Below are 17888 nucleotides of genomic sequence, written 5' to 3' on the forward strand. Positions count from 1 at the left end.
GGAAGAAACTGAATTCTTTACTTAAAAAGAACCCAAGATTTGTAGCAAAACACTGGCTTGATTTTAATACAAAAATTAAGTGAGTTTTGAAATATTGTATGCACTGTTTTATTTAAGCTAATATAATATTACCGCATTTCTAATCTGCTTTGTTAACCAAGTAACAAACAATCAAAAAGCCTTAAAAATATCTAAAACACATTCCCCCCTGTGTTGTATTCATTACCTAACAAATGTAACACACTTACTCTATAACGACTACAACCAAAGAATCGTCTACCCGAATCAATTGTATCTTCCATCCAAACTTCTAGCAAAGGTGCCGGTAAATCACATTTGTATTTTACACCAAGATACCCCGTATCCGAACTTGTTTTTTAGGTTTATTAATGTAGGAATCATAGCCATACATGTTTCTAATTGAAGATGTTGAGCTTCTTGAACTAGAAATGAAAGCCTCTAAATTCATGTTGTTCATTATAGCTTAAAGATACAGAGAGAGAGAGAAATAGGGGTTTGAGTGAAGAATCATAATTGACTATATAAATAAAAGAGAATGTATAATTGATGATTTTTTATTATGGCTTGTATGAAAGTAGGACACACATATTTTAATACGGGGCAATCATTTTAAATTTAATTTTAAAAAATACTTGTTTAATATGCTTCTCAACAGGCCTTCGTGAACTAGTTTCAACAATATTTTATCTAGTCAACCATTTCCGGAGCTGAAAATGACAATGTTCTACATATTATAATTTCATTTTCTCTGACCCTCAACATGCCTTCGTGAACTAGTTTCAACAATATTTTATCTAGTCAACCATTTTCGGAGCTGAAAATGACAATATTCTACATAGTATAATTTCATTTTCTCTGACTTGTTTTAAAGTAGAAAATCAATTTATTAAGCCCCACAAATTTATGAAAATAATTAATAATCCTATCACATTTTCTAACTTTTCCAAAATGGACCTCGAAACATCTAAATTGAACCATTTCGAGTTGTTAATGAGGGAAAAATGACAGAAAAATTTACAGGTACAAATGCCATTTCAAATGGTGTTCCCCATTGGTAAAAATATTTTATTTGGTGAACTTCATTTCAAATGGAGTTCATAACTTAAAAAAAATAAAAATTACTTACTATACCATTTTTTTATCATAGAAAATTCACAGTCGCTACCTTTCAGGTGCGTAATGGGTAAACCCCACGGGCTCACAAAATAGTCCATAAACCACGTGAACCAAGATAAACCACACTTAAGCGACATACTCTGGTTCATGAGACATAATCATAAATTTTTCTCCCGTGGAATTCGAATCCAGAGAATAATTATCACCTCTTTGACTAATTGAGTCAAGTATTACGGGTATTTTTTTGTTATTTTGAAGACAAGTATACCGATTTTGGGGCATTTTTTGTTTTTGTTATTTTGAACACAAAGTATACCGATTTTGTGACTTTTGGTTAGTTCTATACCAAAAAAACGGAGACAAGAATCCACCTCCCTCATCCGGCTGCCCCTGCACATGAATACATGATTCCGTCTACCTTCTAGAGGTAGTAAAATTTCAAATTAACCGCGCCCGCTAAACTGATTTTTGAAGATAATTTATTTATAAAATATTTTCTAAAATGCACCTGGCAATTTGTTCGTTTCATGTACTTTTGGGTCGTGTACTTTCGTATTTCGTGTCATGAATGTCTAACTCAAACCCGAACCGTTAAGGATTCGTTTCGTGTTCGTGTACCTTCATTTCGTGTCGTGTTTCGTGTAATTTAAAATTAATAATAAAAATAAAGATAAATAAAATATATATTTAAATATTAAATTTTTACTAGTCGAGTTTTAAGTCAATAAGTTATAAAGACTCAAGTGCAGTTAAGTCTTATGAAATTTAAATTTGAATCTATATTGTATCTATATTCTGTAAATATTATATGTAAAATATTATTGTAAGATACATGTATTCATATAATTTTGATAAATTTATTTAAATATTTATTTATTTCGTGTTCTTTCGTTTCGTGTCGTGTACCCAAGTGTAAACCCAAAACCGACACTAAATTCATCCGTGTACTTTCGTGTTCGTGTTCTTTCGTGTCCGTGTTCTTTCGTGTCCGTGTTCTTTCGTGTTCGTGTATCAAAAATGTCAAACCAAACCCGTTATTTTCATGTTATTTTCGTGTTGTATTATCGTATCGTGTACGAAATTGACGGCTCTGGACACACCCTTGTCAACGTGTATAACATAGTTTTATTAACTGTATCTGTGGGGTATTGACCGTCGTACACAATTCAAGTACAATGGTCTCAATGATTACAATTCCTGTAAATGACATTTTATAAACGTATTTTTTTATTTGTGATTTTACCATTCACATCTTTAATTAACGCTATATCAATTTTAGATTATAGATTGTGAAATATCAAAATTTTGAAAACACATTTTTCGGTCAGGTTTTTGAAAATAAATTATAGTAATAAGATGTAAATCTATAAATTTAAGGTGTGAGTATATTACATTTTATTTAACATGTTTAAATAAATTCTTTAAAATATAAAAAATAAGGATAATTTAAATAAAATAATTTATAAGGCATGCAACAATAAATTGAAAGTATACACATATCATCATTTTAAAAAAATTATTGTTAATGGAAATGCAAGTAAAGAACATTTTTGTCAATAATCATATTTTGGACTTTTTATCTTCAAATTATAATTTAAAAGAATCTTTTCTTTTAAGTGTGTCCGTTTCTCTTTCGAACATCATAAACTTTAATTAATTCGTTATCATTTATTAAAAACATGGTATAATATCAATTATATTCCTTTTCATCCTTAATTTTTGAATATAATACAAATTAGTAATTTATTCTATATAAAAATTAATAAACTAAATTTTTTTCATAAAATATTTCTCAAATGATATAACACGGGTTCATCTGATAAGGAAACTTACCCTGAGTTTAAAAAAAGATAAAAAGTAAGTGCAAGATAAGTGAAATAGTTTTACTTTAATTTAATTTCTAATTGTACTCTCGAGTTTTTAAACATAACGAAAGTAAATGATAATAAATATAAATGTTACATATTTTCACTCCAATACTTTCATTTCATTACCTCCCTATCACTTAGGCTTTACTCCCGAATTTTTTAAAATGGAAGGAAATAAGGAATAAAAAAATAAAATATTTTCATCCTATTTTTAGAATGAAAGTTGGTTTTTGTTAAATTTACATTTATCATCTGTTGTTTTAATTCCTTTTAAAAATAACTCATGAAAACAAATATTAATGTAAATGAAACTAATTTATTTATTTACCTTCCTTTACTTTTCTTCCATTTTTTAAACTCTGGAAAAGAGGTTACTTATTTTCTTAATAAAAACTCAGGAACACGGTGGCATTAAATAATAATAGTAAAATTTGAAAAATCACAAAGGTAAAAAGAAGCACTCAATTTAAAAGAAAATTTGAAGCCTTTTGCTAAAATGCACCAGCCTATACAGTAGTGCTTTGGATGCTTCTCCATGCTGCCTGCTGCTTTGATTTTCGAGCCTTCTTGCATCCCCCAGTCCACTCTCTTCAACCATCTCTCTCTCGTGCCCCATTGATGTCTCCACTTTTCGGACCACAAGTATGATTTGCATCTTTCTCAACTTGTCTTGAATAATATCTTGTTCTTGTTTATGTTGTTATTTATTGGATGTTGTTGTGATTTTTATTGCCGTGCACTACTTAAAACACAAAGTTAAAAACTGCAGTCATCTGTCTCTCACTGTTACTAGTTTCTTTGGCATTTCATATGTGTCACTATATCTCTGTTTATTTTTTTAAAATTCTTTATTTGTCAGACCAAGATTTTGTGACCAGTTTTAAGGGAACATTATATGTTTGAACAATACCCAATATCCCCCTATTTTTATTTTACCACAAAATTTATAATTTTATATTTTCTTGAAAAAAAACTATTTTTTTGGGTGAAACAGTGAAAATCAAGAAGTGGGTTTTTCTTGGGTAGTGTTGATTTTGTTAGTGAAATGCATAAACCAAATGTTTGGAGTGTGAAGTGAGGTTGAACAATTAGGGTTTTGTTCTTGGGTGTTACAATTTTTTTTCTTGATTAATGTAAATGGTGAAAATAATAAGAGTTGTGATGGATTATGTGGTCTAGGTTTGGGATTATTGTTTATTGTGTTTTTGTTTAAGCAGCTCTGAAGAATGCAGGTGTGCAGTGCATGCTTTTGATTCTGAGCAAGTCTAAAATTCGGGTTTCAAGAACTTGCAGGTATTGTTTTGTATTTCTCGCAATTGAAGTAAATTTGAATCGATATGGAGTTTTGAAAATTTATTTGAGGATGTGATTTAATAGCTACTTAATTCATATATGTTCTGCAGATTTTATAATTTGAGTTGGTGAGGGTGTTAAGATTTGTTTTCAGTTGATATTTTGTGAGTTCTGAACTTAGTGAAGTAGACTAGAAAGAGGTTGTGGTTTCAAATTTTGTGTTACTGGAAGTCCTATAGGTTAGGTGAACGGAGCAGGTATACAAGAAGCTGTGAATCAGAAAACAAACATACAGTTTTCACTAGTGAAGTAATAAATGGGCTGTACTGCATCGCGTATTGATAAAGATGAAAGGGTTAGGATCTGCAAAGAGAGGAAAAGATTAATAAAGCAGGTGGTAAGATTTAGAGGAATATTTGCTGAGGCCCAGTTAGAGTATCTGACCGCACTGAAAAATACTGGTGCAACCCTTCGCCAGTTCACAGAATCTGACTCACTGGAACTTGATGAGAACTCATTTGGGGCTGCATCGCTGTCTTCACCTCCTCCTCCGTTGCCTCCTTCACCTCCACCTCCACCAACTTTCAGCCCTGATTTGAGGAAGGTTAATAATGACCAGATTTTGGATGCTTCCCAAGAAGAAAGTATAGAATATGATGAAGATAATAGTTGTACACCTCCGCCACCTCCGTTTCCAAGTTCATCATGGGATTTCTGGGATCCTTTTGGTAATTCTAGCCCGCATTATAAGGAGAAGAGTGAAACAGTTGATCAGATTGAAGAAGAAAGTTGGGCTGAGGCTATGGAACACAGTGAAATAGGGGATCAGGTAGAAGAGGAAAACTGGGCTGAGGCCAATACAGAATTCGAAGAGGAAACTTTGGAAGAGGAAACTGGAGGTCCCAATCTTGTAAATCTTATTTCTGAGAAGCCACACCGGGATGAATTTATCGATGATAATTCATCTATGATGAGCTGGCATACTAAAGACACCGCAGATATGGCCATGGTGGTATCAATGAGTAAGAGAACCTTGGCAAGTATTGTCAGGGAGCTAGATGAATGCTTTCTGAAAGCGGCCGCTGGCGGGAAAAATATAGGTGTTCTTATGGACATTACGGTGGTGGACTCTGTTCTTTGGCAGAAGAACAAGGAAAACAAGAGTAAGTACATGATTCAGTTATTAATATGAGTTTTTCTTTGTTTCTTTGATGTTTCTCCATCTTCTTTAAATAGTGCACACTCTTAAATTAATCAATAAAACATGAAGTGTATTTCTCATCGGGGTATATGAAAAAAACACATCAGTATCTGTGCAGATGCAGCGGTCTTGGGTTCCTTACCATTGTATTGCATCCTATTAGTATTGTGTTATTTTGATGCTAGTATAGGTTTCCCATTTCATTACATATCATGGTACTGTGGATCTGTTCAAGTGCAAGTCAGAGAAAGTAGCTAAAAGATACTATGGCTACGGATTTTGACTTACCGATCAGAAAAATAATTAGCCATGTTCCCACTATCTAGATAATTACTTTAAGGATGAGTAAAAACAAAAGAAAAATTACAGTTTGCCTCTTTGGTTTCTAAATGCAGCATACTACCTTCGTCGTGGATGGTTGTATTTATACTCTGTTGCCATTTTTAAAACTTCAAAGTCTTTTCACATGTATAAATATTTTGTGCTTGTTTGGTTTGCAATAGGAAGTTATTTACTATGGAAGTTGCAGTTCCTATGAAAATTACAATGCCTAAGAAGTAGAAATTTTTGTTTGGTTATGACATGGGCAGCCACTGACTATGCGAAGTGCAAGTTACTAAGGGGGAGGTTGGTGAGTAACTTGCTATATTTGATGGGAATTCAAGCTTCCCAGAAAGTTTAACTTCCTTTGTTTTTGTTAACCAAACTAGTATGCCAAATGACACTTCCTAGGTATTTGAAGTTCTGGGTAATTGAATGTCAATCAAACGACCACTTACATTCCTAAGAAGCAACCTGGAATCCTGAAGGGCCGTGCTAATGATAGTATATTTACATCCTAAAGTTTTCCCCTTTGACAGATGCATTTTAAATTAAATTATGAACACTGTCTCTCTGTTGAGATGAAAAGGGCTATTGATGTTGTTATTATCCTATACTGGAGGTTAAATCATACTATTGCATATGTTTTCACTGAATTTGGCGTAGACCAATTACTGAATTTTAAAGTTTCATTCATATACTGATGGTTTCTCCAACAGGGAAGAGGTCAAATTCTGTAAAAGTCTTCAGTGCATTGACATGGAGCTGGTCATCCAAATCACTTAATCATACAAGAGATATTATAGATTTCTCTAATCCCAGTGAAGCCTGCAAGCCTGGAGCTCATTGCATTACCCTAAGAAAGCTGTACGATGAGGAGCATAAGCTCTACAAGGAAGTAAAGGTCAGTTACGATGTCATGGTTATCCGGAGACTCGGTATATTAAAATTTCAATTCTCAGTCTTGGTCCTAGAGTGTACTGCCATTTAAGTTTGTTTTACTAGTAAAAATATGAATGCTGCTTTATTCATGACTTTAAAATAGAGGCTGCTAGATGATCTTGAAAAATGAAAATGGTTGTATAAGATGAATGGAAAACATCTAGAATCATGGAGCAAATCACGTTTCTGTCGATTTGTTTGGACATAATTCTAGAGTTCCAATTATGTATCACATCACTAATACATAGATGAACTAGTGACATGCAGAACACTATATTCGTTACCCTTTACCATTACTTGGGTGTTGGCTCTCTGCTGCACAATATATGAAAAGTTAAAGCCAATATAGCACATATATTGGCCCTTCTTAGCACGTTAATAACTAGTTTATTTCTTGCTTGATCTTTGAAACGCATGTATCTCATTACCAAGCGTTAACTATGTTTTTCTTACCTTTTGTATATTTTTTCTTGCATTTTCATGCGCTAGAGGCGACTTTTATTCCAGGTGTGTTTTCTTGGGCATGTTTTCGTTGAATTGTGCTAAAAGGCCCTTTTATCTTTCACTTCTTAGAAGAGGCATTTTGTCCCTATTAACTTTTTAACTCTGTCTAACTAATAGTTGTTACTTGGGACATTGATTACCTAATATATTAGTCAACCCTATTTGGTGGGAGAGTTTGTAGAGGCCTTTACAGAAGTCTTCTGCCTCATGTTTAAGATAAATTGCCTGTTAAAATGTAGCCTAGAGTGTTTGTAATATTACAATGCCTAGGAAGTAGAAATTTTGGGGTTTATGTAGATTTCATCTTATCACTTCAAATGCTTGGTCTCAGTTGAGGACGTACGTGAAGCTCATCGATGTCAAATCCTCTTTAACTTCGAGTAGTTTTTGGCACCAATCCCTTGCTATAGCATAACCTTCAGTTACCTGCAGGGTAGCAGATAAACTTAAGTATGGACAACAAACTTATTGCTGATATAAAAACTGAATCATGTTCATGTCAACATACTGCAGAAAGAAAACAAATTTGCATAATAAAACCCTCCAATTGCAAAGTCTTCCTTTGTCGATTCAGTGCTGTCTCCAATGTGGTTGGAGCTACGCAAGATCAGATTAGCAATAAGATTAATTATTCCAACCACTTTTGCTACAGTTTGGTGTCTTTGTTTGTAACATTAATTATGTTTTGTCCTTTAGCTTGTCTGCCACAAAATCAGTTTAGCTTTTAACATGGATAATTACACATTTACAACCACTTTGCAATGCAGTTTGGTATTTTTCTTTGTAGTATTTGTTTTCTTATACAATTGTAATACATGTTTCTTATATCACATAATAGGAGGAAGAGATGGCCAAACTAGAGCATGAGAAGAAGTCCTTGCAATTACAAAAACAACAAATTGAAGATCAGGAATGGACAAAAACTGAGAAAGCTCGAGCAAGTGTTGAGAGCTTACAGTCTGAAATTATACGTCTACAGCAGTCAATCAGCCGGACTTGCTCAACCATTCTGGTTCTGATAACTGAGGAGCTTCATCCACAGCTGTCTGCATTAACTTCTGGGTAATTCTTTTTTTTACAAATTAAAACCAATTCATGTTTTTTCTATATTGCACTGAGCCTAGCTACCAGAACAATCTCTTAGATTATTGATTTCTGCTAGGGCACTATTAAAATAAGTAACATATTATAAAATGGTGTCTTGTGGTTTTCCAAACACTTCCTAGACATTTGTAATTATTTATTCTGTCGGTAAGATGATCCTCAATACCTTGGAACTTCAATATTTATTTTTCAATAAAACAAATTGGAAGCCATGTCTGTAATTTTAGAAGAGGGACCTTTTCACTCTAAACTTTGCAGACCACTTTCGTTGACTTGAAACTTCAGTTTTCAAATCTGAGCTGCTGGTCTACTATTGATATCCATAAGGATGAGTTTATAGATTCCTCACATGCTGATTAATGGTTTAATTATCTGCATTTTTAATATTTTCTTCAAAAGCATTACATTTTGCAAAAGTCCTATCTCTTTCTGTGCTAACATAATTTATTCAATTTAGTCTGATGATAAAATGAATTTTAGGTTGATGCTTATGTGGAAGAAAATGTTTGATTGTCATCAAGTTCAGACCCATATTTCTCAGCAGGTGAATCACCTCACAAATCACCAATGTGTTGATCCAACTACTGATTACCATAAGCAGGCGGCAGCTCAGCTAAAATCTGAGGTCACTTCATGGTACGACAGCTTTTGCAAACTCATCAAATTTCAAAGAGAATATGTCAGAACTCTGTCCAGGTGGATCAAGCTCACAGACTGCCTTGTGGATAATTCTGATCTGTCCTGTGGCCCGTCTGCAGTTCACACACTTTGTGAGGACTGGCATCTTGCCCTTGACAAATTACCTGACAAGGTACTTAACTGCTAATCCATGAGGTACTATTGTTAAGCTATATAACTTCTAATCCATGCGGTACAAATTACCTGACAAGGTAATTAACTTCTAATCTATGCATTACTTACCTGACAAGGTTCTTTGTGATTTCCTAATGTACTCGGTCATTAATTTTAATAGTTCCTGTCTTCCTGACGGCCAACTATGAGTCTTTGGTAAGATTTGGGATTTTCTGTACCAATGTAGATCCCGAATTGTATTTAATGTCTCTTCGTCAACAGGAATATACATACAGCCTTATCTAGTTTAGCTGACATATATTTTGCAGTTACATACGAAATAGAATTTTATGGAACACACAGGACTTCCCAATGATATGCATATGGACTGTTGATAGTCAGGGGAATAGAGTTTTACTTTCTAAGTAGGAGGTTCTGCTGTTCGGGGAGGGTTAGGGGTAGAATTAATCTACTATTAGTTTTGCTGGAGGTTTTTTGAATAGATTAATTGGCAATGATATTTTGTAATTTGTACAACCTAGATTGGGTTTATATGAAAAATCTGAATTCCAAGGAGACAAGTTGTAGTCGTTTACTCGTATTTGAGGTTGTTAGTATACAATTATTCTGTGAGATTTTGAAGTACTTAAAACTCAGTACTTGATACTCGGTACAGCTTAAGTGTAAATCTTTGGTTTGACTTTGACAAGGTAATAGAGATCGAGCTATGATACCCGAAGTTAAGATTTCCAGAATGGAGCCTCTCTTCTATCACTCTTATTTTCTTTTTCTGTCCATTCCATTAGAGCAAGTCCAATGCAAGATGCAAAATAGGTATAGTTATTGCTATAATTTGGCACCAAAAAGTGTCTTTTTATGCTAAAATAAAACTTCAACTCCAATGGTAGAGGCATTTTGAAACCAAATCTTTCCTAATTTACCTAAATTGTCACTTTCCCCTAAGTTTCATTTAAAGCACAACAACATTCATCTCATTTGTAGTAGTTTGATGATGTGGCTAGATGCATAAATGCATCCTTGGTTTCAAATTTAGAACCAAGGATGCATATATGCATATTTGCATCCAAGGATAGAACTCCTTTGGAGTTGAAATTTTTACCATTTGGTTTCAAATTATGGAAATGGCATCAGTTATAGCATTGCATTGGACTTGCTCTTACATTGTTGGATTATTTAGGAGGTTGTGAAGAAGTGAGGTTTCTAGAGAAGGATGAGAGAGTCAAGAAGAGGTTTGGGTAAATTGGGAGGTTGGAATATATTATGAAAATACTGGAATTGGTTATTGGTTGATAAATAAATTGGAGTAGAATCGACAGTCCACCCTGATAAGAAATGTTAGATCATATAGTAACTTGTAGGAACGTAGATAATTTTTCAATGCCAATGAAATTAGGGATGACAATTTTACCCGACCCAGCGGATACCCGACCCGTTCCAATCCGTTTGGATATACCCGAACCCGATTTTTTGGATTTGGATCCGGATCTGGATCATATTTTTAGACCCGAAAGAGTTTGGATCTAGATTTGGATCTTCGTTGTACCGAACTATACCTAACCCGATACCTAACCCGAAATCTGTTCCAAACCCGATCCGAACCCGAAACCCAAAAAAAATCCAATAACATATTCATATCTTATATAATTTTATAACAATAATACATGGTTTATATACATCAACAAATAAATTTAATGTTTATAAGCGATATGTTGGATAATTGTTGATAATCAAATTTATTATATTTGACGCTAATATTGAAATACATAAATATGTAGAGTACTATTTTTTAGTTAAACAAACGAACACGCATAATTGAATCGAAGCTTTAACCTAGGTTTAGGAAAATAAGACCTCACCCCTTTATTAATAATAGATAAAGTACTACTTTTGTATTCTTACCCTCAATGAAAATGTGTTATATAACATATTTGTACAATAATATAATTTTATTTATTTTTAATTAATTACTTTTAAAATATCTGAATTAAACCCGAAACCGACCCGAAACCCGAATGATCGGATCTAGATCTTTATTTTCAATATCCGCACCCGAACCCGAACCGAACCGAAATATAACGGATCGGATTTGGATCTTACGATACCCGATCCGATCCGACCCATTATCATCCCTAAATGAAATATCCTGAAAAATTGGTTATCTTTTTTCTGGATGAAGGATCGACAATCAGATGCACTATTAGAGTTTTAAATTTACCAAAATATACGCTCCAGTTTTATATAGGGGGAAATTCAGCCAAGTCCAGTTTATAGAGGATATATTACATGCTGATGACTGTGAAAGTGACCGACTGGTGCAAGCTACTTTATTACCCAAATGGCGAGACTTAACAATTATTTGGGCAAGTGACAGCCTAATCTCCTTTGATAAAGCAATGATTTCTCTGTTCATGAAGCTTGGAAAACAATTATTATATATACTAATATTTTATGATAATCTCATCTTTTCTAGCCTAACCTACAATCTATTTTTGTTTGCTGATATAAGATGAGCTACTTTTGTTCTCGACTTCACATTGCTGCAGTATGCAATTATTAAATTGTCCTATTGGGTGATAAATGATAACAAATGCTTAATTTATAATTGTGATATGATAGACATTAATTGGATATATTTGGTTCTTTTTTCTGTTAAACTTCTTGAATGATTATAATCTTTTTTTTACCTGTGTAAATCCTTCTCCTACTTCTCTAATGGACAGTTGTGTCATATATACCTGTCAACTTTCTATTAAGCTTTTAGTTGTCACTATTTTTAGGCAGCGGAAGAAGCCATCAAGAGTTTTTTGTCAGCCATTCACTCCATAGTCTTGCAGCAGGAAGAAGAACTTAGCTTACTCAGAAGATCTGATAAACTCCAGAAAAAATTGCAAAGGGAGCTAAATTCAATGGTTGAAATGGAGATAAAGTTTGAGGGGAGCTTTAATATCGAAAACTCACACTCCGGTTTGAGCCCTAAGCATCCATTAGTTGTTAAGCGGGCAAAAGTGGAAGCTTTGAAGAAGTTGGTGGATGATGAAAAGGCCAAGTATCTCAACTCGGTTGAAGTTACTAGAGTGATGACCCTAAATAACCTCAAAACTAGCCTTCCTAATGTATTTCGGGCACTGATGGGGTTTGCTAGCGCCTATAGTCAGGCATTTGAGGTTATTCGTAGTGCCACACCCTAGAGCATTCGAGGGTACTCACTGTGCCACTAGTCAACCTGACGGATTTGTCTAGCCCAGTGTGATTTTTCATCTCTCATTGTGAGGGCCTTTTAATGCAGTTGGCGTGTATATACTATTATATTATTCAAGAAGTTACTACCTTGAAGATTAATTTAGAAATCCTATATATCTACTAGTGTTGTAAATTGATTATTTTTTTCAAAGATTAAATAGTAAGGCTAGGTTTAGACTTGGAAATCTTCACATTAATTCCTTATCTCTTGTTTTGGCTATAAATAGCTTTGTTTGTGATGAATAAATACACACCTCCGAACAGCAACATTCCTCTCATCTGCTTGCATTCTTCTTTTATCAGCTTTTCAACCCTTTCATTTAATCCAGTTATTATTATAATATAGTTAGTATTTTACAATACGTTATCAGCATGAAGTCCTGCCGAAATTGAGAAAGTATAATTTTAATTTAAATATACATATATATGAGTAGATGTGGTTACACCCTCTACATATAATTTATATATATATGTGACCGAAGTAGACGTGGTTATACCCTCTACTAATAATTTAAATATATATGGCCGGAACACCGCCTATTAAAAATTTTTACGGTACCATTTAATTTTGGGTAATACCGAAATATAGTGGGAACCTTATTTTATAAATTGCATAATTATCGGATAATAATTTTGCTCATAACTAACTTATGCAGGATTGTCCACTTTAATTTATTATTGGTCGGAGATAACCTGCATACGCAGACGTCCGTATGGCGGGTGAAAATCCATTTGTCATTTTATATATAGATTTGTTTATATTATCAATGATAATAATGATATATACATTGATTATTGCATACTTGTTAACGTACCCGATTAAGTAGGATTTTATGTAATATTTACATTGATGAATTAAAATTTAATAATTTTCGTGTTAATTCAGATTTAGTATGACAAATATTACAAGATTATCGTTCGTTTCCTTGGACATTTCTGGCGATAATTATTTATCATGGGTACAATATGTAAAGTTGCACTTGGGTTCAAAGAAATTAAGCGATACAATAAAGGCAGAAAATAAATCCACGGCTGAAGAAAACTTTACCTCCATAATTTTTCTCCGACACCACATGCATGAAGATTTAAAATCTGAGTACTTAGAAGTCGAGGATCCTTTTATTTTATGGGAAAATCTAAAGGATAGGTTCGATCACTAGAAACTAGTTTATCTACCTGCAACTGAAAATGATTGGGCTAATTTAAGACTTCAGGATATTAAGAGTGTCCGAGCATATAGCTCTGCTTTGTTCAAAATAAGTTCTAGGCTTATTATGTGCGGTGAGAAAGTTACGGAAAAAAGAAAAATCGATAAAACACTATCAACTTTTCACCCCAACAATATCAACTTAGCAGAGATGTACTGGGAGCGCAAATTCACTAAATTCGGGGATCTTCTATCAACTCTCCTCGTTGCTGAACAGAATCATGAATTGGTGATTAAGAATCATCAATCCCGTCCAACAGGATCTGCCCCATTACCTGAAGTAAATAACATGTCATTCCAGCAGAATGTACGTGGAAGAGGGTATAGAGTGGACGGGGCCAAGGGCGGTACCGTGGACGAGGTCAGAGCCACGGGCATTTTCGTCCATATAATAACTCTGGTCACCGGAAGTGGCAATCTGAATCATAGAGTAAAAGAAAGGCATCAAGAGGAGGAAAAACTGAAAATGTTTGCTATAAGTGCGGCATGAATGGACACTGGACACGTAATTGTCATACCCCAGATCATCTTGTTAAGTTATACCAATCTTCTTAAAAATCAAAAGAGAAAATGGTAGAAACAAATTTTGCCAACAATAACATAGATGATTTCTCGAGAATCACAATTGGAGGAATAAGCATTAATGGTCCAAATGAACCTAACGAAACTCCCATATGGGAGGCTGAAGATTAGTAGTGTGTATTGTGTGCTTTATTTTGTTTGAACTATGTAGTGTGTTATGTTCTTATCAAATAAATTATGTTTCTTAATTATATACAGAATGGATTCTGAAGATATATGGATTGCTGATTGTGGTACAACTCATACGATTCTACAGAACCAAAAGTATTTTACCCAAATAACCAAAACCAAAGCTTAAGTCGGAACGATTTCCGGCGTATCTAATATAATCGAAGGTTTTGGAAAAGCTAGTTTCGTCCTACCTAATGGTACCCACATACACATTTCAAATGCATTATATTCTAGTAAGTCTACTAGAAATCTTCTTAGTTTTAAAGATATTCGACTCAATGATTTTCACATCGAAACTATCTCTGAGGCTGATAGAGAATATCTTCTTATTACTTCCGCTAATCCTAGCAACAAGAAAATCTTAGAAAAGTTTCACTCACTTTCCTCAGGATTATACCTGATGAAAATTAGAACTATTGAGTCACACAATGTCATTGCTTCCAAACTCATAGATCCAAAATCTTTTACTCTTTGGCATGAAAGATTAGGTCATCCTGGCGTCTCTATGATGCGTCGTATTATAGAGAATTCTACTGGCCATCCTCTTAAAGATTTTAAAGTTCTTTCCAACAATGACCTCCCATGTTCAGCATGTTCTTTAGGAAAATTGATCACTCGACCATCCCCTACTAAAGTTCAGCTTGAAAGCCTAACTTTTCTAGAAATGATTCAAGGCGACATATGTGGACCTATACACCCATCATCTGGCCCATTTAGGTACTTCATGGTATTAATTGATGCCTCAACTAGATGGTCTCATGTTTGTCTTCTCTCAACTCGTAATGATGCTTTTGCAAAATTACTTGCCCAAATAATCAAATTACGAGCTCAATTCCCAGATCATTTCATCAAGTCAATTCGTTTAGATAATGTCGGCGAATTCACATCTGCAACTTTTGTTGACTATTGCATGTCTGTAGGAATCTCAGTTGAACACCCAGTTCCTCATGTACATACACAAAATGGGTTAGCCGAGTCTTTTATCAAAAGACTCCAACTTATTGCAAGACCGCTGTTGTTGAAAGCAAAATTACCTACATCTATTTGGGGTCACACAATACTTCATGCTGCTAATATTATTAGGATTAGACCAACTTCCTACAACCAACATTCTCCGCTACAACTGGTACTTGGTCAAGTTCCTAATATTTCTCACTTCAAAATTTTTGGATGTGTTGTATATGTACCGATTACTCCACCACAAAGATCGAAGATGAGAGCTCAAAGAAGAATAGGTATCTACGTTGGTTTTGATTCCACATCTATAATTAGATATCTGGAACCTCTAACTGGAGATTTATTTACCGCAAGATATGCAAATTGTCATTTTGACGAGTCTATGTTTCCTCCCTTAGGGGGAGATAAATATTCGAATAAAGTTAATCCTGACCTATCATGGAATGCAACAGGACTATATTTTCTAGATCCACGTACCGGTCAATGCGAACTTGAAGTTAAAAGAATTATCCATATGCAAAATATTGCAAACCAAATGCCTGACGCATTTAACGATTCTAGAAATATAACTAAATCTCATATACCTGCAGTAAATACTCCAGCCAGAATAGATATACCAATTCAAAAATCTGATACTAAAGAATTGGTTACAGAGTCAAAGCCCCGCCTAAAGCGTGGTAGACCGGTCGGTGCAAAAGATGTTACACCACGAAAAAGAAAAATAAAGAAAATTGTCCCGGAAGTGGCACATGCTCCAGAAGAAGCAAATACCCCTGAAGTGGTATTATCTCCTGAAGAGATTCCATCCTCTGAAAATACGGGATTAAACAATCATGAAATTTCAATAAATTATGTGCATGATATGAAATTATGGGATCGAAGTAAAGCCATAATTGATGATGTATTTGTGTATTCCGCAGCATTGGATGTAGACATAAATTCTGATCCTGAACCACAAAGTGTGGATGAATGCCGTCAAAGAAAAGACTGGCCAAAATGGAAAGACGCAATCCAAGCAGAATTAAATTCATTGCATAAAAGAGAAGTATTTGGACCTGTTGTCCAAACACCAATTGGTGTAAACCCTGTTGGGAATAAATGGGTATTCATAAGAAAATGAAATGAAAAGAATGAAATTATGAGATATAAAGCCCGACTTGTAGCACAAGGGTTTTCTCAAAGACATGGCATTGATTATCAAGAGACATACTCGCCAGTGATGGATGGAATTACTTTTCGTTTTATATTAGGTATGGCATCTAAAGAAAATTTAGAAACACGTCTTATGGACTTCGTTACTGCATACCTATATGGTTCACTCGATAGTGAAATTTTTATGAAAATCCCAGAAGGGTTAAAAATGGATGATTTCAAGAAACCTCGTCATATGTACTCCATTAAACTTCAACGATCATTGTATGGACTGAAACAATCTGGTCGTATGTGGTATAACAGACTAAGTCGTTATTTGCAAAAGAATGGGTATATTAGTAACCAAATTTCTCCATGTGTTTTTATCAAAAAATCACAATCTGGTTTTGTGATTATTGTTGTATATGTGGATGATTTAAATCTTGTAGGAACATCTACAGAGGTTAATGATGCTGTCATATACCTAAAGATAGAGTTTGAAATGAAAGATCTTGGAAAGACAAAATATTGTCTTGGGATACAAGTCGAGCACTTGTCAACAGGAATTTTCCTCCACCAAACCACATATACAGAAAAGGTTTTGAACAGATTTTACATGGAAAAATCTCATCCATTGATTACTCCAATGGTGGTTAGATCTTTAGAGCCTGATAAAGATCCATTTCGACCACGAGAAGATGATGAAGATGTTCTTGGTCCTGAAATTCCATATCTAGGCGCGATTGGTGCGCTTATGTATCTTGCAAATAATACAAGGCCAGATATTGCATTTGCTGTGAATTTATTGGCTAGATTTAGCTCTGCTCCGATGGACAGACATTGGAATGGGATCAAACATATATTCCGTTATCTTCGTGGAACAACAGACTTTGGATTATTCTTCTCGAAAAACTCGACATCTCAGTTAATTGGATATGCAGACGCTGGATATTTGTCAGATCCTCATTTTGGTAAATCACAAACTGGATATGTGTTTACATATTACGGTACAGCTATTTCCTGGAAATCTACGAAGCAAACTACAGTGGCAACCTCAACAAATCACTCAGAACTCATTGCAATTCATGAAGCCAGTAGATAATGTGTTTGGTTGCGATCTATCATCAAGAATATTCAGGAATCATGTGGATTATCAGACATCACTAGAAGTCCTACCATTATGTTTGAGGATAACACCGCATGCATTGATCAACTCAAGAAAGGATATATCAAAGGAGACAGGACGAAGCACATTTCACCAAAATTCTTCTACACTCATGAGATTCAAAAGAATGGTGAAATTGATATACAACAAATTCGATCATGTGACAACCTTGCTGATTTATTCACGAAATCATTACCGAATTCAACATTTGGAAAGTTACGACATAACATTGGAATGCGTCGATTCAAGGAT

General features: G+C 34.2%; 2 protein-coding genes across 3 annotated transcripts; both read left to right on the top strand.

Annotated features, from left to right (window-relative positions):
• The first annotated feature begins 3520 nt into the window (after positions 1-3520).
• Positions 3521-12627, top strand: LOC141672272 (protein ALTERED PHOSPHATE STARVATION RESPONSE 1). 2 transcript variants are annotated; one of them, XM_074478834.1, is made up of 7 exons: positions 3521-3647; positions 4223-4298; positions 4409-5461; positions 6540-6724; positions 8105-8328; positions 8851-9181; positions 11961-12627. In XM_074478834.1, exons 3-7 carry the CDS (start codon positions 4615-4617, stop codon positions 12369-12371), a joined length of 1998 nt encoding a protein of 665 aa, XP_074334935.1. In that variant the 5' UTR covers positions 3521-3647; positions 4223-4298; positions 4409-4614; the 3' UTR covers positions 12372-12627. The 2 variants fall into 2 exon arrangements, with proteins under 2 accessions (XP_074334935.1, XP_074334934.1); XM_074478833.1 differs by lacking the exon at positions 3521-3647 and having other exon boundaries at positions 3706-4298.
• Positions 12628-16818: 4191 nt separating this feature from the next.
• Positions 16819-17573, top strand: LOC141673777 (secreted RxLR effector protein 161-like). Its single transcript, XM_074480518.1, has 2 exons — positions 16819-16822; positions 16921-17573. The coding sequence occupies exons 1-2, from the start codon at positions 16819-16821 to the stop codon at positions 17571-17573; spliced, it is 657 nt and encodes a 218-aa protein (XP_074336619.1).
• The last annotated feature ends 315 nt before the right edge of the window (positions 17574-17888 follow it).

Source organism: Apium graveolens, chromosome 7 (assembly GCF_009905375.1).
Source record: "Apium graveolens cultivar Ventura chromosome 7, ASM990537v1, whole genome shotgun sequence".
Lineage (NCBI taxonomy): Eukaryota > Viridiplantae > Streptophyta > Magnoliopsida > Apiales > Apiaceae > Apium > Apium graveolens.